We start from the raw sequence: 25,424 nt of genomic DNA, 5'->3' as shown, positions 1-25,424 counted from the left end.
TTACAGTTGAAGTCAGAAGTTTACATACACCTTAGCCAAATACATTTAAACTCAGTTTTTCACAATTCCTGTCATTTAATCCTAGTAAAAATTCCCTGTTTTAGGTCAGTTAGGATCACCACTTTATTTTAAGAATGTGAAATGTCAAAATAATAGTAGAGAGAATGATTTATTTCAGCTTTTATTTCTTTCATCACATTCCCAGTGGGTCAGAAGTTTACATACACTCATGATACCATCTATTTTGTGAAGTGCACCAGTCCCTCCTGCAGCAAAGCACCCCCACAACATGATGCTGTCACCCCCGTGCTTCACGGTTGGGATGGTGTTCTTCGGCTTGCAAGCTTCCCCCTTTTTCCTCCAAACATAACGATGGTCATTATGGCCAAACAGTTCTATTTGTGTTTCATCAGACCAGAACACATTTCTCCAAAAAGTACGATCTTTGTCCCCATCTGCAGTTGCAAACCATACTCTAGCTTTTTTATGGCGGTTTTGGAGCAGTGGCTTCTTCCTTGCTGAGCAGCCTTTCAGGTTATGTCGATATAGGACTCGTTTTACTGTGGATATAGATACTTTTCTACCTGTTTCCTCCAGCATCTTCACAAGGTCCTTTGCTATTGTTCTGGGATTGATTTGCACTTTTCGCACAAAAGTACGTTGATCTCTAGGAGACAGAACGCGTATCCTTCCTGAGCGGTATGACGGCTGCGTGGTCCCATGGTGTTAATACTTGCGTACTATTGTTTGTACAGATGAATGTGGTACCTTCAGGCGTTTGCAAATTGCTCCCAAGGATGAACCAGAGGTCTTGGCTGATTTTCCCATGATGTCAAGCAAAGTGGCACAGAGTTTGAAGGTAGGCCTTGAAATACATCCACAGAAACACCTCCAATTGACTGAAATTATGTCAATTAGCCTATCAGAAGCTTCTAGAGCCATAACATAATTTTCTGGAATTTTCCAAGCTGTTTAAAGACACAGTCAACTTAGTGTATGTAAACTTCTGACCCACTGGAATTGTGATACATTGAATTATAAGGGAAATAATCTGTCTGTAAACAGTTGTTGGAAAAATTACTTGTTTCATGCACAAAGTAGATGTCCTAACCGACTTGCCAAAACTATAGTTTGTTAACAAGAAATGTGTGGAGTGGTTGAAAAACTAGTTTTAATGACTCCAACCTAAGTGTATGTAAACTTCAGACTTCAACTGTATATGTACCGAAATTTGTTGTTTCTCTAAAATCTGTGATCGTGACACACGGCGCTGCATAATTAACAACTGTCCTCCTGACGGAACGACCCTTAAGAAGAGCCCTTAATTAAAAGGCCATTCACAGCTGAGTTGAGCTGTTCCCTTAAAAGGCCAACCATTCACAGCTGAGTTGAGCTGTTTCCTTAAAGGCCAACCATTCACAGCTGAGTTGAGCTGTTCCCTTAAAAGGCCAACCATTCACAGCTGAGTTGAGCTGTTCCCTTAAAAGGCCAACCATTAAGGGAACAGCTCAATTCAGCTGTGAATGTGTTGTGGTCCTAATGAGGGGCTACTGAAGTGTTTGGCCACCATTAACTGCCTTTCTCTCTGACTCCTAGGCTGGTTGTTCTACAGCTGCAGTGCAATATCGTGCTGCTTGGGCCTCTGTACACCTATGTAGATATTCCGTATTAAAAATCAGCCGTTTCCAGCTACAATAGTCATTTACAACATTAACAAGGCAGAGACTGACCTAGCAGTGTAACCTCCTGGGTGAGACCATAGATGTCTATGATGGCCCAGAGCGGACATCCTATACTCAGACCACAATGGAAGAGAGTGGGTTCCTCCTCGTTGATGCTGTAGAACACACGACCGTGTCTGTCGGCCCAGAAGGACAGGACGTTGTTGCGGACCGCCAGGCGTTCCGGCAGGGCTTTGGCCCAGGAGCCCGGCCGCGTCACCAGGTCCGGACAGGCGTACTTGGGGATGTTGGAGGAGTTGAGCTCGCTAGGGTCCAGACTGGTGAAACCGAACCGCAGAGCACCGCTCCAGTCGTTGTGGACACCGGACAGACGCAGCCGCACCTGGGATTGTAATGATCACATGCTTTTCATACAGGAAGTTTTCTATTCATTTTGTTTTATTTCACCTTTTATTTAACCAGGTAGGCTAGTTGAGAACAAGTTCTCATTTGCAACTGCAACCTGGCCAAGATAAAGCAAAGCAGTTCGACACATACAACAACACATGGAATAAACAAAACATACAGTCAATAATACAGTATGTAGAACTAAAGAAAACAAAAAAGTCTATATACAGTGAGTGCAAATGAGGTAAGATAAGGGAGTTAAGACAATAAATCGGCCATGGTGGCGAAGTTAATACAATATAGCAATTAAACACTGGAATGGAAGATGTGCAGAATATGAATGTGCAAGTAGAGATGCTGGGGTGCAAAGGAGCAAGATAAATAAACAAATACAGTATGGGGATGAGGTAGATTGGATGGGCTATTTACAGATGGGCTATGTACAGGTGCAGTGATCTGTGAGCTGCTCTGACAGCTGGTGCTTAAAGCTAGTGAGGGAGATATGAGTCTCCAGCTTCAGAGATTTTTGCAGTTCGTTCCAGTCACTGGCAGCAGAGAACTGGAAGGTAAGGCGACCAAAGGAGGAATTGGCTTTGGGGGTGACCAGTGAGATATACCTGCTGGAGCGCGTGCTACGAGTGGGTGCTGCTATGGTGACCAGTGAGCTGAGATAAGGCGGGGCTTTACCTAGCAGAGACTTGTAGATAACCTGTAGCCAGTGGGTTAGGGGACGAGTATGAAGCGAGGGCCAACCAACGAGAGCGTACAGGTCGCAGTGGTGGGTAGTGTATGGGGCTTTGGTGACAAAACGGATGGGACTGTGATAGACTGCATCCAATTTGTTGAGTAGAGTGTTGGAGGCTATTTTGTAGATGACATCGCCGAAGTCGAGGATCGGTAGGATGGTCAGTTTTACGAGGGTATGTTTGGCAGCATGAGTGAAGGATGCTTTGTTGCGATATAGGAAGCCGATTCTAGATTTAAGTTTGGATTGGAGATGCTTAATGTGAGTCTGGAAGGAGAGTTTACAGTCTAACCAGACACCTAGGTATTTGTAGTTGTTCACGTATTCTAAGTCAGAGCCGTCCAGAGTAGTGATGCTGGACGGGCGGGCAGGTGCGAGCAGTGATCGATTGAATAGCATGCATTTAGTTTTACTTGCATTTAAGAGCAGTTGGAGGCCACGGAAAGAGAGTTGTATGGCATTGAAGCTCGTCTGGAGGTTAGTTAACACAGTGTCCAAAGAAGGTCCAGAAGTATACAGAATGGTGTCGTCTGCGTAGAGGTGGATCAGAGAATCACCAGCAGCAAGAGCGACATCATTGATGTATACAGAGAAGAGAGTCGGCCCGAAAATTGAACCCTGTGGCACCCCCATAGAGACTGCCAGAGGTCCGGACAACAGACCCTCTGATTTGACACACTGAACTCTATCAGAGAAGTAATTGGTGAACCAGGCGAGGCAGTCATTTGAGAAACCAAGGCTGTTGAGTCTGCCAATAAGAATGTGGTGATTGACAGAGTCGAAAGCCTTGGCCAGGTCGATGAATACGGCTGCACAGTAATGTCTCTTATCGATGGCGGTTATGATATCGTTTAGGACCTTGAGCGTGGCCGAGGTGCACCCATGACCAGCTCTGAAACCAGATTGCATAGCGGAGAAGGTACGGTGGGATTCTAAATGGTCGGTAATCTGTTTGTTAACTTGGCTTTCGAAGACCTTAGAAAGGCAGGGTAGGATAGATATAGGTCTGTAGCAGTTTGGGTCTAGTGTGTCTCCCCCTTTGTAGAGGGAGATGACCGTAGCTGCTTTCCAATCTTTGGGAATCTCAGACGACACGAAAGAGAGGTTGAAAAGGCTAGTAATAGGGGTGGCAACAATTTCGGCAGATAATTTTAGAAAGAGAGGGTCCAGATCATCTAGCCCGGCTGATTTGTAGGGGTCCAGATTTTGCAGCTCTTTCAGAACATCAGCTATCTGGATTTGGGTGAAGGAGAAATGGTGGGGGCTTTGGCGGGTTGCTGTGGAGGGTGCCGGGCAGTTGACCGGGGTAGGGGTAGACAGAGATGATAGAGATGACAGAGAGTGTCCAGACAGAGATTATAGAGATGACAGATGTCTCCAGACAGAGATGACAGATGTCTCCAGACAGAGATGACAGATGTCTCCAGACAGAGATGACAGATGTCTCCAGACAGAGATGATAGAGATGACAAAGATGTCTCCAGACAGAGATGATAGAGATGACAAAGATGTCTCCAGACAGAGATGACAGAGATGACAAAGATGTCTCCAGACAGAGATGATAGAGATGACAAAGATGTCTCCAGACAGAGATGATAGAGATGACGAAGATGTCTCCAGACAGAGATGATAGAGATGACGAAGATGTCTCCAGACAGAGATGTCAGAGATGTCTCCAGACAGAGATGACAGAGATGTCTCCAGACAGAGATGTCTCCAGACAGAGATGTTACCTTCTCGTAGAGCAGGTTGCTGAGGTTAGGGTTAGGGTATATCAGAGTTAGGGTATATCAGGGTTAGGGTATATCATGGTTAGGGTATATCAGGGTTAGGGTATATCAGGGTTAGGGTATATCAGGGTTAGGGTATATCATGGTTAGGGTTAGGGTATATCAGGGTAAGGGTATATCAGGGTTAGGGTATATCATGGTTAGGGTATATCAGGGTTAGGGTATATCAGGGTTAGGGTATATCATGGTTAGGGTTAGGGTATATCAGGGTTAGGGTATATTAGTGTTAGGGTGGGTTAGTGTTAGGGTATGTTAGGGATAGTGTTAGGGTATGTTAGGGTTAGTGTTAGGGTATGTTAGGGTTAGTGTTAGGGTATGTTAGGGTTAGTGTTAGGGTATGTTAGGGTTAGTGTTAGGGTATGTTAGGGTTAGTGTTAGGGTATGTTAGGGATAGTGTTAGGGTATGTTAGGGTTAGTGTTAGGGTATGTTAGGGATAGTGTTAGGGTATGTTAGGGTTAGTGTTAGGGTATGTTAGGGTTAGTGTTAGGGTATGTTAGGGTTAGTGTTAGGGTATGTTAGGGTTAGTGTTAGGGTGAGTGTTAGGGTATGTTAGGGTCAGGGTATATCAGGGTCAGGGTCTAACCTTCTGATAGAGTCTAACAGGTCGTTGGCTGAAGGTGATTCCGTTGCAGAAGCTGTTCTTCCTGGTAGCTCGTCTCAGCTGACCGTCCAGCCTGATGTTCTTCCCCTTGGCATGAGGGTGGAACCTGGGCGACTCCAGACTGAGGATCACTGGGGGGGCTGACGTCCGCCTCTCCACCCCCGAACCCCCGACACCCCCTCCCCCACCGATGCCACCCTGCAGGGTGAAGTACTGCCTGCTCACCACAGGGTCGGGCTGTAGAGTCACATCTTCTGGGAGGAGGTAATAACAGAATAAGAAGAGAGGAAAAGGATTGGTTAATTGGTTAATGGTTACCGGAAGATCCGTGAGTGTTCCAGCCCATTGACACAACGACAGGTTAAAATACCTAGTTGATGAGGACATACAGTATACAGCCTGTAACCCATATACAGCCTGTAACCCATATACAATATACAGCCTGTAACCCATATACAGCCTGTAACCCATATACAATATACAGCCTGTAACCCATATACAGCCTGTACCCATATACAATATATAGCCTGTAACCCATATACAGCCTGTAACCCATATACAATATACAGCCTGTAACCCATATACAGTATACAGCCTGTAACCTATATACAGCCTGTAACCCATATACAATATACAGCCTGTAACCCATATACAGCCTGTACCCATATACAATATACAGCCTGTAACCCATATACAATATACAGCCTGTAACCCATATACAGCCTGTAACCCATATACAATATACAGCCTGTAACCCATATACAGCCTGTAACCCATATACAATATACAGCCTGTAACCCATATACAGCCTGTAACCCATATACAATATACAGCCTGTAACCCATATACAGCCTGTAACCCATATACAGTATACAGCCTGTAACCCATATACAATATACAGCCTGTAACCCATATACAGTATACAGCCTGTAACCCATATACAATATACAGCCTGTAACCCATATACAGCCTGTAACCCATATACAATATACAGCCTGTAACCCATATACAGCCTGTACCCATATACAATATACAGCCTGTAACCTATATACAGTATACAGCCTGTAACCTATATACAGTATACAGCCTGTAACCCATATACAGCCTGTAACCCATATACAATATACAGCCTGTAACCCATATACAGTATACAGCCTGTAACCCATATTCAGCCTGTAACCCATATACAGAATACAGCCTGTAACCCATATACAGCCTGTAACCCATATACAGCCTGTAACCCATATACAGCCTGTAACCTATATACAGAATACAGCCTGTAACCTATATACAATATACAGCCTGTAACCCATATACAGCCTGTAACCTATATACAGTATACAGCCTGTAACCTATATACAGTATACAGCCTGTAACCTATATACAGTATACAGCCTGTAACCCATATACAGCCTGTAACCCATATACAGCCTGTAACCTATATACAGAATACAGCCTGTAACCTATATACAGAATACAGCCTGTAACCCATATACAGTATACAGCCTGTAACCCATATACAGTATACAGCCTGTAACCCATATACAGCCTGTAACCTATATACAATATACAGCCTGTAACCCATATACAGCCTGTAACCTATATACAGTATACAGCCTGTAACCCATATACAGCCTGTAACCCATATACAATATACAGCCTGTAACCTATATACAGTATACAGCATGTAACCTATATACAGTATACAGCCTGTAACCTATATACAGCCTGTAACCCATATACAGTATACAGCCTGTAACCCATATACAGCCTGTAACCTATATACAGTATACAGCCTGTAACCTATATACAGTATACAGCCTGTAACCTATATACAGCCTGTAACCCATATACAATATACAGCCTGTAACCTATATACAGTATACAGCCTGTAACCTATATACAGTATACAGCCTGTAACCTATATACAGCCTGTAACCCATATACAGTATACAGCCTGTAACCCATATACAGCCTGTAACCCATATACAGTATACAGCCTGTAACCCATATACAGTATATGGCCTGTAACCCATATACAGTATACAGCCTGTAACCCATATACAGCCTGTAACCCATATACAGAATACAGCCTGTAACCTATATACAGTATACAGCCTGTAACCTATATACAGTATACAGCCTGTAACCCATATACAGTATACAGCCTGTAACCCATATACAGTATACAGCCTGTAACCCATATACAGCCTGTAACCCATATACAGAATACAGCCTGTAACCCATATACAGAATACAAGCCTGTAACCTATATACAGTATACAAGCCTGTAACCTATATACAGTATACAGCCTGTAACCTATATACAGTATACAGCCTGTAACCTATATACAGTACACAGCCTGTAACCCATATACAGTATACATCCTGTAACCCATATACAGCCTGTAACCCATATACAATATACAGCCTGTAACCCATATACAGCCTGTAACCCATATACAATATACAGCCTGTAACCCATATACAGCCTGTACCCATATACAATATATAGCCTGTAACCCATATACAGCCTGTAACCCATATACAATATACAGCCTGTAACCCATATACAGTATACAGCCTGTAACCTATATACAGCCTGTAACCCATATACAATATACAGCCTGTAACCCATATACAGCCTGTACCCATATACAATATACAGCCTGTAACCCATATACAATATACAGCCTGTAACCCATATACAGCCTGTAACCCATATACAATATACAGCCTGTAACCCATATACAGCCTGTAACCCATATACAATATACAGCCTGTAACCCATATACAGCCTGTAACCCATATACAATATACAGCCTGTAACCCATATACAGCCTGTAACCCATATACAGTATACAGCCTGTAACCCATATACAATATACAGCCTGTAACCCATATACAGTATACAGCCTGTAACCCATATACAATATACAGCCTGTAACCCATATACAGCCTGTAACCCATATACAATATACAGCCTGTAACCCATATACAGCCTGTACCCATATACAATATACAGCCTGTAACCTATATACAGTATACAGCCTGTAACCTATATACAGTATACAGCCTGTAACCCATATACAGCCTGTAACCCATATACAATATACAGCCTGTAACCCATATACAGTATACAGCCTGTAACCCATATTCAGCCTGTAACCCATATACAGAATACAGCCTGTAACCCATATACAGCCTGTAACCCATATACAGCCTGTAACCCATATACAGCCTGTAACCTATATACAGAATACAGCCTGTAACCTATATACAATATACAGCCTGTAACCCATATACAGCCTGTAACCTATATACAGTATACAGCCTGTAACCTATATACAGTATACAGCCTGTAACCTATATACAGTATACAGCCTGTAACCCATATACAGCCTGTAACCCATATACAGCCTGTAACCTATATACAGAATACAGCCTGTAACCTATATACAGAATACAGCCTGTAACCCATATACAGTATACAGCCTGTAACCCATATACAGTATACAGCCTGTAACCCATATACAGCCTGTAACCTATATACAATATACAGCCTGTAACCCATATACAGCCTGTAACCTATATACAGTATACAGCCTGTAACCCATATACAGCCTGTAACCCATATACAATATACAGCCTGTAACCTATATACAGTATACAGCATGTAACCTATATACAGTATACAGCCTGTAACCTATATACAGCCTGTAACCCATATACAGTATACAGCCTGTAACCCATATACAGCCTGTAACCTATATACAGTATACAGCCTGTAACCTATATACAGTATACAGCCTGTAACCTATATACAGCCTGTAACCCATATACAATATACAGCCTGTAACCTATATACAGTATACAGCCTGTAACCTATATACAGTATACAGCCTGTAACCTATATACAGCCTGTAACCCATATACAGTATACAGCCTGTAACCCATATACAGCCTGTAACCCATATACAGTATACAGCCTGTAACCCATATACAGTATATGGCCTGTAACCCATATACAGTATACAGCCTGTAACCCATATACAGCCTGTAACCCATATACAGAATACAGCCTGTAACCTATATACAGTATACAGCCTGTAACCTATATACAGTATACAGCCTGTAACCCATATACAGTATACAGCCTGTAACCCATATACAGTATACAGCCTGTAACCCATATACAGCCTGTAACCCATATACAGAATACAGCCTGTAACCCATATACAGAATACAAGCCTGTAACCTATATACAGTATACAGCCTGTAACCTATATACAGTATACAGCCTGTAACCTATATACAGTACACAGCCTGTAACCCATATACAGTATACATCCTGTAACCCATATACAGTATACAGCCTGTAACCTATATACAGTATACAGCCTGTAACCCATATACAGTATACAGCCTGTAACCCATATACAGTATACAGCCTGTAACCTATATACAGTATACAGCCTGTAACCCATATACAGTATACAGCCTGTAACCTATATACAGTATACAGCCTGTAACCCATATACAGAATACAGCCTGTAACCCATATACAGTATACAGCCTGTAACCCATATACAGTATACAGCCTGTAACCCATATACAGTATACAGCCTGTAACCCATATACAGTATACAGCCTGTAACCTATATACAGTATACAGCCTGTAACCCATATACAGAATACAACCTGTAACCCATATACAGTATACAGCCTGTAACCCATATACAGTATACAGCCTGTAACCCATATACAGTATACAGCCTGTAACCCATATACAGTATACAGCCTGTAACCTATATACAGTATACAGCCTGTAACCCATATACAATATACAGCCTGTAACCTATATACAGTATACAGCCTGTAACCCATATACAGTATACAGCCTGTAACCCATATACAGTATACAGCCTGTAACCCATATACAGTATACAGCCTGTAACCTATATACAGTATACAGCCTGTAACCCATATACAGTATACAGCCTGTAACCCATATACAGTATACAGCCTGTAACCCATATACAGTATACAGCCTGTAACCCATATACAGTATACAGCCTGTAACCCATATACAGTATACAGCCTGTAACCCATATACAGAATACAGCCTGTAACCCATATACAGTATACAGCCTGTAACCCATATACAATATACAGCCTGTAACCTATATACAGTATACAGCCTGTAACCCATATACAATATACAGCCTGTAACCCATATACAGTATACAGCCTGTAACCCATATACAGTATACAGCCTGTAACCCATATACAGCCTGTAACCCATATACAGTATACAGCCTGTAACCCATATACAGCCTGTAACCCATATACAGTATACAGCCTGTAACCCATATACAGTAAACAGCCTGTAACCCATATACAGTATACAGCCTGTAACCCATATACAGTATACAGCCTGTAACCCATATACAATATACAGCCTGTAACCCATATACAATATACAGCCTGTAACCCATATACAGTATACAGCCTGTAACCCATATACAGTATACCGCCTGTAACCTATATACAGTATACAGCCTGTAACCTATATACAGCCTGTAACCCATATACAGTATACAGCCTGTAACCCATATACAGCCTGTAACCCATATACAATATACAGCCTGTAACCCATATACAGCCTGTAACCCATATACAATATACAGCCTGTAACCCATATACAGCCTGTAACCCATATACAGCCTGTAACCTATATACAGAATACAGCCTGTAACCTATATACAGCCTGTAACCCATATACAATATACAGCCTGTAACCCATATACAATATACAGCCTGTAACCCATATACAGTATACAGCCTGTAACCTATATACAGTATACAGCCTGTAACCCATATACAGTATACAGCCTGTAACCCATATACAATATACAGCCTGTAACCCATATACAATATACAGCCTGTAACCCATATACAGTACACAGCCTGTAACCCATATACAGCCTGTAACCCATATACAGTATACAGCCTGTAACCTATATACAGTATACAGCCTGTAACCCATATACAGAATACAGCCTGTAACCCATATACAGTATACAGCCTGTAACCTATATACAGTATACAGCCTGTAACCCATATACAATATACAGCCTGTAACCCATATACAGTATACAGCCTGTAACCTATATACAGTATACAGCCTGTAACCCATATACAGTATACAGCCTGTAACCCATATACAATATACAGCCTGTAACCTATATACAGTATACAGCCTGTAACCCATATACAGTATACAGCCTGTAACCCATATACAGTATACAGCCTGTAACCCATATACAGTATACAGCCTGTAACCCATATACAGTATACAGCCTGTAACCCATATACAGTATACAGCCTGTAACCCATATACAGTATACAGCCTGTAACCCATATACAGAATACAGCCTGTAACCCATATACAGTATACAGCCTGTAACCTATATACAGTATACAGCCTGTAACCCATATACAGTATACAGCCTGTAACCTATATACAGAATACAAGCCTGTAACCTATATACAGTATACAGCCTGTAACCTATATACAGTATACAGCCTGTAACCCATATACAATATACAGCCTGTAACCTATATACAGTATACAGCCTGTAACCTATATACAGTATACAGCCTGTAACCCATATACAGTATACAGCCTGTAACCCATATACAGTATACAGCCTGTAACCCATATACAGAATACAGCCTGTAACCCATATACAGAATACAGCCTGTAACCCATATACAATATACAGCCTGTAACCCATATACAGCCTGTAACCCATATACAGTATACAGCCTGTAACCCATATACAGTATACAGCCTGTAACCCATATACAGAATACAGCCTGTAACCCATATACAGTATACAGCCTGTAACCCATATACAGAATACAGCCTGTAACCCATATACAGAATACAGCCTCTAACCTATATACAGCCTGTAACCCATATACAATATACAGCCTGTAACCCATATACAATATACAGCCTGTAACCCATATACAGAATACAGCCTGTAACCCATATACAGAATACAGCCTGTAACCCATATACAGAATACAGCCTGTAACCCATATACAGTATACAGCCTGTAACCCATATACAATATACAGCCTGTAACCCATATACAGAATACAGCCTGTAACCCATATACAGAATACAGCCTGTAACCCATATACAGAATACAGCCTGTAACCCATATACAGAATACAGCCTGTAACCCATATACAGAATACAGCCTGTAACCCATATACAGAATACAGCCTGTAACCTATATACAGTATACAGCCTGTAACCCATATACAATATACAGCCTGTAACCCATATACAGTATACAGCCTGTAACCCATATACAGAATACAGCCTGTAACCCATATACAGAATACAGCCTGTAACCCATATACAGTATACAGCCTGTAACCCATATACAGTATACAGCCTGTAACCTATATACAGTATACAGCCTGTAACCCATATACAGAATACAGCCTGTAACCCATATACAGTATACAGCCTGTAACCCATATACAGTATACAGCCTGTAACCCATATACAGTATACAGCCTGTAACCCATATACAGAATACAGCCTGTAACCCATATACAGAATACAGCCTGTAACCCATATACAGAATACAGCCTGTAACCCATATACAATATACAGCCTGTAACCCATATACAGTATACAGCCTGTAACCCATATACAGAATACAGCCTGTAACCCATATACAGTATACAGCCTGTAACCTATATACAGTATACAGCCTGTAACCCATATACAGTATACAGCCTGTAACCTATATACAGAATACAAGCCTGTAACCTATATACAGTATACAGCCTGTAACCTATATACAGTATACAGCCTGTAACCCATATACAATATACAGCCTGTAACCTATATACAGTATACAGCCTGTAACCTATATACAGTATACAGCCTGTAACCCATATACAGTATACAGCCTGTAACCCATATACAGTATACAGCCTGTAACCCATATACAGAATACAGCCTGTAACCCATATACAGAATACAGCCTGTAACCCATATACAATATACAGCCTGTAACCCATATACAGCCTGTAACCCATATACAGTATACAGCCTGTAACCCATATACAGTATACAGCCTGTAACCCATATACAGAATACAGCCTGTAACCCATATACAGTATACAGCCTGTAACCCATATACAGAATACAGCCTGTAACCCATATACAGAATACAGCCTCTAACCTATATACAGCCTGTAACCCATATACAATATACAGCCTGTAACCCATATACAATATACAGCCTGTAACCCATATACAGAATACAGCCTGTAACCCATATACAGAATACAGCCTGTAACCCATATACAGAATACAGCCTGTAACCCATATACAGTATACAGCCTGTAACCCATATACAATATACAGCCTGTAACCCATATACAGAATACAGCCTGTAACCCATATACAGAATACAGCCTGTAACCCATATACAGAATACAGCCTGTAACCCATATACAGAATACAGCCTGTAACCCATATACAGAATACAGCCTGTAACCCATATACAGAATACAGCCTGTAACCTATATACAGTATACAGCCTGTAACCCATATACAATATACAGCCTGTAACCCATATACAGTATACAGCCTGTAACCCATATACAGAATACAGCCTGTAACCCATATACAGAATACAGCCTGTAACCCATATACAGTATACAGCCTGTAACCCATATACAGTATACAGCCTGTAACCTATATACAGTATACAGCCTGTAACCCATATACAGAATACAGCCTGTAACCCATATACAGTATACAGCCTGTAACCCATATACAGTATACAGCCTGTAACCCATATACAGTATACAGCCTGTAACCCATATACAGAATACAGCCTGTAACCCATATACAGAATACAGCCTGTAACCCATATACAGAATACAGCCTGTAACCCATATACAATATACAGCCTGTAACCCATATACAGTATACAGCCTGTAACCCATATACAGTATACAGCCTGTAACCCATATACAGAATACAGCTTGTAACCCATATACAGTATACAGCCTGTAACCCATATACAGTATACAGCCTGTAACCCATATACAGTATACAGCCTGTAACCCATATACAGTATACAGCCTGTAACCCATATACAGAATACAGCCTGTAACCCATATACAGAATACAGCCTGTAACCCATATACAGAATACAGCCTGTAACCCATATACAGTAAACAGCCTGTAACCTATATACAGTATACAGCCTGTAACCCATATACAGTATACAGCCTGTAACCCATATACAGTATACAGCCTGTAACCCATATACAATATACAGCCTGTAACCCATATACAGTATACAGCCTGTAACCCATATACAGTAAACAGCCTGTAACCCATATACAGCCTGTAACCCATATACAGTATACAGCCTGTAACCCATATACAGCCTGTAACCCATATACAGTATACAGCCTGTAACCCATATACAGCCTGTAACCCATATACAGCCTGTAGCCCATATACAGCCTGTAACCCATATACAGCCTGTAACCCATATACAGCCTGTAACCCATATACAGCCTGTAGCCCATATACAGCATGTAACCCATATACAGCCTGTAACCCATATACAAGCCTGTAGCCCATATACAGCCTGTAACCCATATACAGCCTGTAACCCATATACAGCCTGTAACCCATATACAGCCTGTAGCCCATATACAGCATGTAACCCATATACAGCCTGTAACCCATATACAAGCCTGTAGCCCATATACAGCCTGTAACCCATATACAGCCTGTAACCCATATACAGCCTGTAACCCATATACAGTATACAGCCTGTAACCCATATACAGCCTGTAACCCATATACAGTATACAGCCTGTAACCCATATACAGTATACAGCCTGTAACTTATATACAGTATACAGCCTGTAACCCATATACAATATACAGCCTGTAACCCATATACAGAATACAAGCCTGTAACCCATATACAGTATACAGCCTGTAACCCATATACAGCCTGTAACCCATATACAGTATACAGCCTGTAACCCATATACAGCCTGTAACCCATATACAGTATACAGCCTGTAACCCATATACAGCCTGTAACCCATATACATTATACAGCCTGTAACCTATATACAGTATACAGCCTGTAACCCATATACAATATACAGCCTGTAACCCATATACAGAATACAAGCCTGTAACCCATATACAGTATACAGCCTGTAACCCATATACAGTAAACAGCCTGTAACCCATATACAGCCTGTAACCCATATACAGTATACAGCCTGTAACCCATATACAGCCTGTAACCCATATACAGTATACAGCCTGTAACCCATATACAGCCTGTAACCCATATACAGCCTGTAGCCCATATACAGCCTGTAACCCATATACAGCCTGTAACCCATATACGGCCTGTAACCCATATACAGCCTGTAGCCCATATACAGCATGTAACCCATATACAGCCTGTAACCCATATACAAGCCTGTAGCCCATATACAGCCTGTAACCCATATACAGCCTGTAACCCATATACAGCCTGTAGCCCATATACAGCCTGTAACCCATATACAGCCTGTAACCCATATACAGCCTGTAACTCATATACAGCCTGTAACCCATATACAGCCTGTAACCCATATACAGCCTGTAACCCATATACAGCATGTAACCCATATACAGCCTGTAACTCATATACAGCCTGTAACCCATATACAGCCTGTAACCCATATACAGCCTGTAACTCATATACAGCCTGTAACCCATATACAAGCCTGTAACCCATATACAGCCTGTAACTCATATACAGCCTGTAACCCATATACAGCCTGTAACCCATATACAGTATACAGCCTGTAACCCATATACAGCCTGTAACTCATATACAGCCTGTAACTCATATACAGCCTGTAACCCATATACAGCCTGTAACCCATATAAAGCCTGTAACTCATATACAGCCTGTAACCCATATACAAGCCTGTAACCCATATACAGTATACAGCCTGTAACCCATATACAGCCTGTAACCCATATACAGCCTGTAACCCATATACAGCCTGTAACCCATATACAGCCTGTAACCCATATACAGCCTGTAACCCATATACAGTATACAGCCTGTAACTCATATACAGCCTGTAACCCATATACAGTATACAGCCTGTAACCCATATACAGCCTGTAACCCATATACAGCCTGTAACCCATATACAGTATACAGCCTGTAACCCATATACAGCCTGTAACCCATATACAGCCTGTAACCCATATACAGCCTGTAGCCCATATACAGCCTGTAACCCATATACAGCCTGTAACCCATATACAGCCTGTAACTCATATACAGCCTGTAACCCATATACAGCCTGTAACCCATATACAGCCTGTAACTCATATACAGCCTGTAACCCATATACAGCCTGTAACCCATATACAGCCTGTAACTCATATACAGCCTGTAACCCATATACAGCCTGTAACCCATATACAGCCTGTAACTCATATACAGCCTGTAACCCATATACAGCCTGTAACCCATATACAGCCTGTAACTCATATACAGCCTGTAACTCATTTACAGCCTGTAACCCATATACAGCCTGTAACCCATATACAGCCTGTAACTCATATACAGCCTGTAACCCATATACAGCCTGTAACTCATATACAGCCTGTAACCCATATACAGCCTGTAACCCATATACAGCCTGTAACTCATATACAGCCTGTAACCCATATACAGCCTGTAACCCATATACAGCCTGTAACCCATATACAGCCTGTAACTCATATACAGCCTGTAACCCATATACAGCCTGTAACCCATATACAGCCTGTAACTCATATACAGCCTGTAACCCATATACAGCCTGTAACCCATATACAGCCTGTAACTCATATACAGCCTGTAACCCATATACAGCCTGTAACCCATATACAGCCTGTAACTCATATACAGCCTGTAACTCATATACAGCCTGTAACCCATATACAGCCTGTAACCCATATACAGCCTGTAACTCATATACAGCCTGTAACCCATATACAACCTGTAACCCATATACAGCCTGTAACCCATATACAGCCTGTAACTCATATACAGCCTGTAACCCATATACAGCCTGTAACCCATATACAGCCTGTAACTCATATACAGCCTGTAACCCATATACAGCCTGTAACTCATATACAGCCTGTAACCCATATACAGCCTGTAACCCATATACAGCCTGTAACCCATATACAGCCTGTAACTCATATACAGCCTGTAACCCATAATTAGCCTGTAACCCATATACAGCCTGTAACCCATATACAGCCTGTAACCCATATACAGCCTGTAACCCATATACAGCCTGTAACCCATATACAGCCTGTAACCCATATACAGCCTGTAACCCATATACAGCCTGTAACCCATATACAGCCTGTAGCCCATATACAGCCTGTAACTCATATACAGCCTGTAACCCATATACAGCCTGTAACCCATATACAGCCTGTAACCCATATACAGCCTGTAACCCATATACAGCCTGTAGCCCATATACAGCCTGTAACCCATATACAGCCTGTAACTCATATACAGCCTGTAACCCATATACAGCCTGTAACTCATATACAGCCTGTAACCCATATACAGCCTGTAACCCATATACAGCCTGTAACTCATATACAGCCTGTAACTCATATACAGCCTGTAACTCATATACAGCCTGTAACCCATATACAGCCTGTAACCCATATACAGCCTGTAACTCATATACAGCCTGTAACTCATATACAGCCTGTAACCCATATACAGCCTGTAACCCATATACAGCCTGTAACCCATATACAGCCTGTAACCCATATACAGCCTGTAAGATGGAGGGAAAGAGGACGCAGATCGGTCTGCCTTCTGAGAATCCGTAGGCGAGCGAGTAAACTCCCACTGCCATCAATTCTCCTTGCTAACATGCAGTCATTGGAAAATAAAATGTATGACCTATGATTACGACTATCCTACCAACTGGCCACTAAAAACTGTAATTTCTTACGTTTCACCGAGTCGTGGCTGAACGACGACACGGATAATATAGAGCTGGAGGGATTTTCCATGCACTGGCAGAGAAGAGAAGCTACGTCTGGTAAGATGATTGGTGGGGTGTGTGTCTATTTGTCAATAACAGCTGGTGCCCGATGTCTAATATTAAAGAAGTCTTTAGGTATTGCTCGCCTAAGGTAGAGTACCTTATGATAAGCTGTAGACCACACTATCTACCAAGAGAGTTCTCATCTCTATTTTTCGTAGCCATCTATTTACCACCACAAACCGCTGCTGGCACTAAGACCGCACTCGATTCTATCCTCCTGATTCCTGCTTACAAGCAAAAACTAAAGCAGGAAGTACCAGTGACTCAGTCAATACAGAAGTGGTCAGATGACACAGACTGGAATATGTTCCATGATTCATCCAATGGCATTGAGGAGTACACCACCTCAGTCACTGGCTTCATCAATAAGTGCATCGACGACATCGTCCCCACAGTGACCGTACGTACATATCCCAACCAGAAGCCATGGATTACAGGCAACATCCGCATCAAGCTAAAGGCTAGAGCTGCCGCTTTCAAGGAGCGGGACACTAATCCGGACGCCTATGAGAAATCCTGCTATGCCCTCAGACAAACCATCAAACAAGCAAAGCATCAATACAGGATCAAGATTAAATCCTACTACACCGGCTCTGACGCTCGTCGGATGTGACAGGGCTTGAAAACTATTACGGACTAAAAAAGGGAAACCCAGACGCGAGCTACCCAGTGACGCGAGCCTACCAGACGAGCTAAATGCCGTTTATGCTCGCTTCGAGGCAAACAACACTGAAGCATGCGCGAGAGCTGTTCTGGATGGCTGTGCCTCGAAGCGAGCAGTTTAAAACGGCATTGTTGGTTAAGGGCTTGTAAGTAAGCATTTCACTGTAAGGACTACACGTGTTGTATTCGGCGCATGTAACAAATAACATATGATTTGATTTGATTTGAAGCCGGCTGGTCGTTCGTTCTATCGGTTCGTTTGTCAGAGAAGCGACCCAGTCTTTAAGTCTTTTTGTTCAGTATCTATGAACACGACCCAGTCGTTTGTTCTAAATGTTCTATTGCCATACTGGCTGGCAACGTTCTTATCCCTTTGCTTGCTAGCTAGCCAACTACGGCTAATTTACGGTCACGTCAAACAGTGCAGCAAGAATATCAACAGTAAGGTGTTGAAGCTGTTTTCTAGTGACATTTATTTGGATATATCCATAACAATGAGCTAATGAGGTGTGATTTCACCCTGGCATAGAAAATGTGCTCTCTCATCAGGACACTGTTGTTCAGAGGAGCTAGCCAACAACACAGCTAACACAATCACTTCAAACTGAAGCTGGAAAGACTGAAAACTAGCTGCACTTCGTTTCATTTCACCTGTTTTCAATTGACATTTCTTTGTATAAATATTTCAACTAGCTGAGAAACGCTGTCTGTCTGTCTGTCTGTCTGTCTGTCTGTCTGTCTGTCTGTCTGTCTGTCTGTCTGTCTGTCTGTCTGTCTGTCTGTCTGTCTGTCTGTCTGTCTGTCTGTCTGTCTGTCTGTCTGTCTGTCTGTCTGTCTGTCTGTCTGTCTGTCTGTCTGTCTGCCTGCCTGCCTGCCTGCCTGCCTGCCTGCCTGCCTGCCTGTCTGTCTGTCTGTCTGTCTGTCTCGTCCCGACTCCCGACACGTTCGTAACTATGGGACAGATGGAGATCCAATCGGAATATTGAAACAATGTTGCAAATGTCGACGAGACACACAGCAAGGTTTATACAAATCTCCGCTGTTGAAAACAAAATGTTTGTCTAAAAGAAATGTGAGATAATGTCTAGGTGTTTTTTATAGTGGAGATCAAGTTTATAAATTGCCTGGCTGGGCTGATGAGACAGTGGATTGCGCAGTCAGATGGAACAGAGTAAATAGGCTTTTTTAACATGGTGTGGCTTATGCTTCATTCTCCAGCATGGTGAATGCTTGACTGCTTACTACAATACCTTGTTCTGGTCACTAGACCCTTTTGAAATCTCTGTCAGGTATGTTCAGGTATGGTTGGGTATTGGTCAGGTTTGGCCAGGTATGAGAATTTGAGGTAATTCCCAAACATAGTATCCAGTGGCGATTTTAGCATGTACATATTGGTGGTATTATTTTTTATTATGCATGCCATCAACGCCACTACACAACACAACACTAAACAATACATTAATTGCACTATAACGGTGACAGACGGTGCCCACAAACTGTTAGGGCCTACATAAAGCTGTCCCCACAGCAGAGACCCAACAGCAGAGTCCCAACACCTTACCACTGCTACACCTGGCTATCAGCGGAGCCTTGTCTGGCAGCGAAACAGTTCATTCAGCCTCATGTACTGCCTCTAAAAGATACATAGCTGATATGGCTGACTTGCTTAAACAAATGTGGTTTCTACTGACAATTGACATGTACAAGCTATGGCATAAGGGAACGATTAGTGGATTAGAGGCAATCCGTAATTTCGGTTACTATGGCTGCAATCCCGTTAACGGGATCGATATGACAACAGCCAGTGAAAGTGCAGGGCGCCAAATTCAACAGAAATCTCATAATTAAAATTCCTCAAACATACAAGTATTTCACACCATTTTAAAGATACACTTCTTGTTAATCCCACCACAGTGTCCAATTTCAAAAAGGCTTTACAGCGAAAGCACCACAAACGATTATGTTAGGTCACCGCAAAATCACAGAAAAACACAGCCATTTTCCCAGCCAAAGACAGGAGTCACAAAAAGCAGAAATAGAGATAAAGTTAATCACTAACCTTTGATGATCTTCATCAGATGACACTCATAGGACTTCATGTTACACAATACATATATGTTTTGTTCGATAAAGTTCATATTTATATCCAAAAACCTCAGTTTACATTGGCGCCATGTTCAGAAATGCCTCCAAAATATCCGGAGAAATTGCAGAGAGCCACATCAAATAACAGAAATACTCATCATAAACTTTGATGAAAGATACATGTTTTACATAGAATTAAAGATACACTTGTTCTTAATGCAACCGCTGTGTCAGATTTCAAAAAAACTTTACGGAAAAAGCACGATATTCAATAATCTGAGAACAGCGTTCAGCCACAAAAGGAAGCCATACAGTAACCTTCCAAATTGTGCAGTCAACAAAACTCATAAAAAGCATTATAAATCTTCACTTACCTTTGCTGATCTTCGTCGGAATGCACTCCCAGGACTCCCACTTCCACAATAAATGTTTGTTTTGTTCGGTAATGTCCATCATTTATGTCCAAATAGCTATTTTTGTTAGCGTGTTTGGTAAACAAATCCAAAGTCAGGAAGCGCGTTCACTAAAAGCAGACGAAATGTCAAAAAGTTCCGTAACAGTCAGTAGAAACATGTCAAACGATGTATTGAATCAATCTTTGGGATGTTTTTAACATAAATCTTCAATAATGTTCCAACCGGAGAATTCCATTGTCTTCAGAAGTGCGATGGAACAGAGCTCCCTCTCATGTGAACACGCATGGTCAGAGCATGGTCAGGTCATGATAGACCTGACTCATTCCCGTCTCCTTCGGCCCCACTTCACAGTAGAAGCATCAGACAAGGTTCTACAGACTGTTGGCATCTAGTGGAAGCCGTAGGAAGTGCAAACTGACCCATATCCCACTGTGTATTCGATAGACGATGAGTTGAAAACCTACAAACCTCAGATTTCCCACTTCCTGGTTGGATTTTTCTCTCTGGTTTTTGCCTGCCATATGAGTTCTGTTTTACTCACATACATCATTCAAACAGTTTTAGAAACTGCAGAGTGTTTTCTATCCAATACTAATAATAATATGCATATATTAGCAACTGGGACTGAGGAGCAGGCAGTTTACTCTGGGGACCTCTGGGCACCTTTTCATCCAAGCTACTCAATACTGCCCCTGCAGCCATAAGAAGTTAAGACATTAATGAGCAAGTCGACGACAGACATAGTCAATATAACTATTTGTTCAGCACTTTTGAAATGTACAGCGACAGAATTCAGAACATGGGCCATTCTTACACTATTCTCCCTGTACACCAAGTCAGAAACGTAGGATAAATAAAGGGGGCTCTTATATGAATGAAAACTCTTATATTATTCAATGATTACATTTCTCTAAAACAGGCTATAGGCTAAATGTGCAAGTCAGAACAGTAGGTTGTTATAAGGGGGAAAGGGACCAAATTATTAGGGTGAGGCACATGGGCTACTAACAGCTTACTACACACCATACACTTAGTATTACTTTCTTAGCTACAGTATACATATTTCCCTGGCATATTACATCATTTATGCAGCAGCATACAAGACATTTTTGGATTCACCTTGTTGTGCTGTGCTCACTTGAACAGGATGGTGGCGTGGTGTTCCTTTGCGGAGAAATTTTGTTGTTAAGCTTTGTCATCAAAGTCTGGCATTTTCTGGTTTTATGGTGCTTTCAAGACAACTGGGAACACGAAGAAAAACAAGGTTGAATCATGACGTTAGTGATCTTCAGGTCTGAGCTCTAGAAAGTTCCTGAGTGGCGCAGCTGTCTAAGGCACTGCATCTCAGTCACTACAGTCCCTGGTTCGAATCCAGGCTGTTTCACATTTCGCTGTGATTGGGAGTCCCATAGGGTGGGGCACAATTGGCCCAGCGTTATCTGGGGTATGTCATCATTGTAAATAAGAATTTGTATAATCTACAATTTATCTTCATTATTTCTCTTCATATGACAAGGATTTGCCAGTAGATCGTCAAATTGATTCATGATGATGACTGCTAGCTGAGATTGTAAAAGTATGATGTTGACATGATCGGTCCAATCAAAGCTACTGTAGATATAACGTGAATTTAATTAACTTTATCTGTGGCCAATGACCTTGAGCCTTCTTGGACGGGCACGTCTAATGTAACTCTATGGCAGCTTGAATTTTTGAGCTCTCCCCGTAGATGTTGCGGGAAGGGAGAGACTATAGACTGGTATCATCAGGAGGGTAGAGACTATAGACTGGTATCATCAGGAGGGTAGAGACTATAGACTGGTATCATCAGGAGGGTAGAGACTATAGACTGGTATCATCAGGAGGGTAGAGACTATAGACTGGTATCATCAGGAGAGTAGAGACTATAGACTGGTATCATCAGGAGGGTAGAGACTATAGACTGGTATCATCAGGAGGGTAGAGACTATAGACTGGTATCATCAGGAGAGTAGAGACTATAGACTGGTATCATCAGGAGGGTAGAGACTATAGACTGGTATCATCAGGAGAGTAGAGACTATAGACTGGTATCATCAGGAGAGTAGAGACTATAGACTGGTATCATCAGGAGGGTAGAGACTATAGACTGGTATCATCAGGAGGGTAGAGAATATAGACTGGTATCATCAGGAGAGTAGAGACTATAGACTGGTATCATCAGGAGGGTAGAGACTATAGACTGGTATCATCAGGAGGGTAGAGACTATAGACTGGTATCATCAGGAGAGTAGAGACTATAGACTGGTATCATCAGGAGGGTAGAGACTATAAACTGGTATCATCAGGAGAGTAGAGACTATAGACTGGTATCATCAGGAGAGTAGAGACTATAGACTGGTATCATCAGGAGAGTAGAGACTATAGACTGGTATCATCAGGAGGGTAGAGACTATAGACTGGTACCATCAGGAGGGTAGAGACTATAGACTGGTATCATCAGGAGGGTAGAGACTATAGACTGGTATCATCAGGAGAGTAGAGACTATAGACTGGTATCATCAGGAGAGTAGAGACTATAGACTGGTATCATCAGGAGGGTAGAGACTATAGACTGGTATCATCAGGAGGGTAGAGACTATAGACTGGTATCATCAGCAGGGTAGAGACTATAGACTGGTATCATCAGGAGGGTAGAGACTATAGACTGGTATCATCAGGAGGGTAGAGACTATAGACTGGTATCATCAGCAAGGTAGAGACTATAGACTGGTATCATCAGGAGGGTAGAGACTATAGACTGGTATCATCAGCAAGGTAGAGACTATAGACTGGTATCATCAGGAGGGTAGAGACTATAGACTGGTATCATCAGGAGGGTAGAGACTATAGACTGGTATCATCAGGAGGGTAGAGACTATAGACTGGTATCATCAGGAGGGTAGAGACTATAGACTGGTATCATCAGGAGGGTAGAGACTATAGACTGGTATCATCAGGAGGGTAGAGACTATAGACTGGTATCATCAGGAGAGTAGAGACTATAGACTGGTATCATCAGGAGGGTAGAGACTATAGACTGGTATCATCAGGAGAGTAGAGACTATAGACTGGTATCATCAGCAGGGTAGAGACTATAGACTGGTATCATCAGGAGGGTAGAGACTATAGACTGGTATCATCAGGAGAGTAGAGACTATAGACTGGTATCATCAGGAGAGTAGAGACTATAGACTGGTATCATCAGGAGGGTAGAGACTATAGACTGGTATCATCAGGAGGGTAGCGACTATAGACTGGTATCATCAGGAGAGTAGAGACTATAGACTGGTATCATCAGGAGAATAGAGACTATAGACTGGTATCATCAGGAGGGTAGAGACTATAGACTGGTATCATCAGGAGGGTAGAGACTATAGACTGGTATCATCAGCAGGGTAGAGACTATAGACTGGTATCATCAGGAGGGTAGAGACTATAGACTGGTATCATCAGGAGGGTAGAGACTATAGACTGGTATCATCAGGAGAGTAGAGACTATAGACTGGTATCATCAGGAGAGTAGAGACTATAGACTGGTATCATCAGGAGGGTAGAGACTATAGACTGGTATCATCAGGAGAGTAGAGACTATAGACTGGTATCATCAGGAGGGTAGAGACTATAGACTGGTATCATCAGGAGGGTAGAGACTATAGACTGGTATCATCAGGAGGGTAGAGACTATAGACTGGTATCATCAGGAGGGTAGAGACTATAGACTGGTATCATCAGGAGGGTAGAGACTATAGACTGGTATCATCAGGAGGGTAGAGACTATAGACTGGTATCATCAGGAGGGTAGAGACTATAGACTG

The 25,424-nt window shown here is 42.0% G+C and overlaps 1 protein-coding gene across 2 annotated transcripts in view; it reads right to left on the bottom strand.

The window, feature by feature from the left end:
• The window catches only part of neurl1b (neuralized E3 ubiquitin protein ligase 1B), a 44,049-nt gene that overhangs the window by 14,437 nt on the left and 4,188 nt on the right, over positions 1 to 25,424 (bottom strand). The window contains exons 2-3 of one of the 2 annotated variants that reach the window (XM_071399798.1): positions 5,189 to 5,460; positions 1,731 to 2,064 (exon numbers count right to left, since the gene is read on the bottom strand). In XM_071399798.1, coding sequence (XP_071255899.1) covers positions 1,731 to 2,064; positions 5,189 to 5,460 — 606 coding nt within the window. The remainder of the gene's footprint in view (positions 1 to 1,730; positions 2,065 to 5,188; positions 5,461 to 25,424) is intronic. The other variant, XM_071399799.1, reaches the window with a different exon arrangement.

The sequence above is a fragment of the Salvelinus alpinus genome, chromosome 4, assembly GCF_045679555.1.
Source record: "Salvelinus alpinus chromosome 4, SLU_Salpinus.1, whole genome shotgun sequence".
NCBI classification, from domain to species: Eukaryota; Metazoa; Chordata; class Actinopteri; order Salmoniformes; family Salmonidae; genus Salvelinus; species Salvelinus alpinus.
Note: the sequence above shows the minus strand (reverse complement) of the source record. Positions and strands in the feature narration are given on the sequence as shown.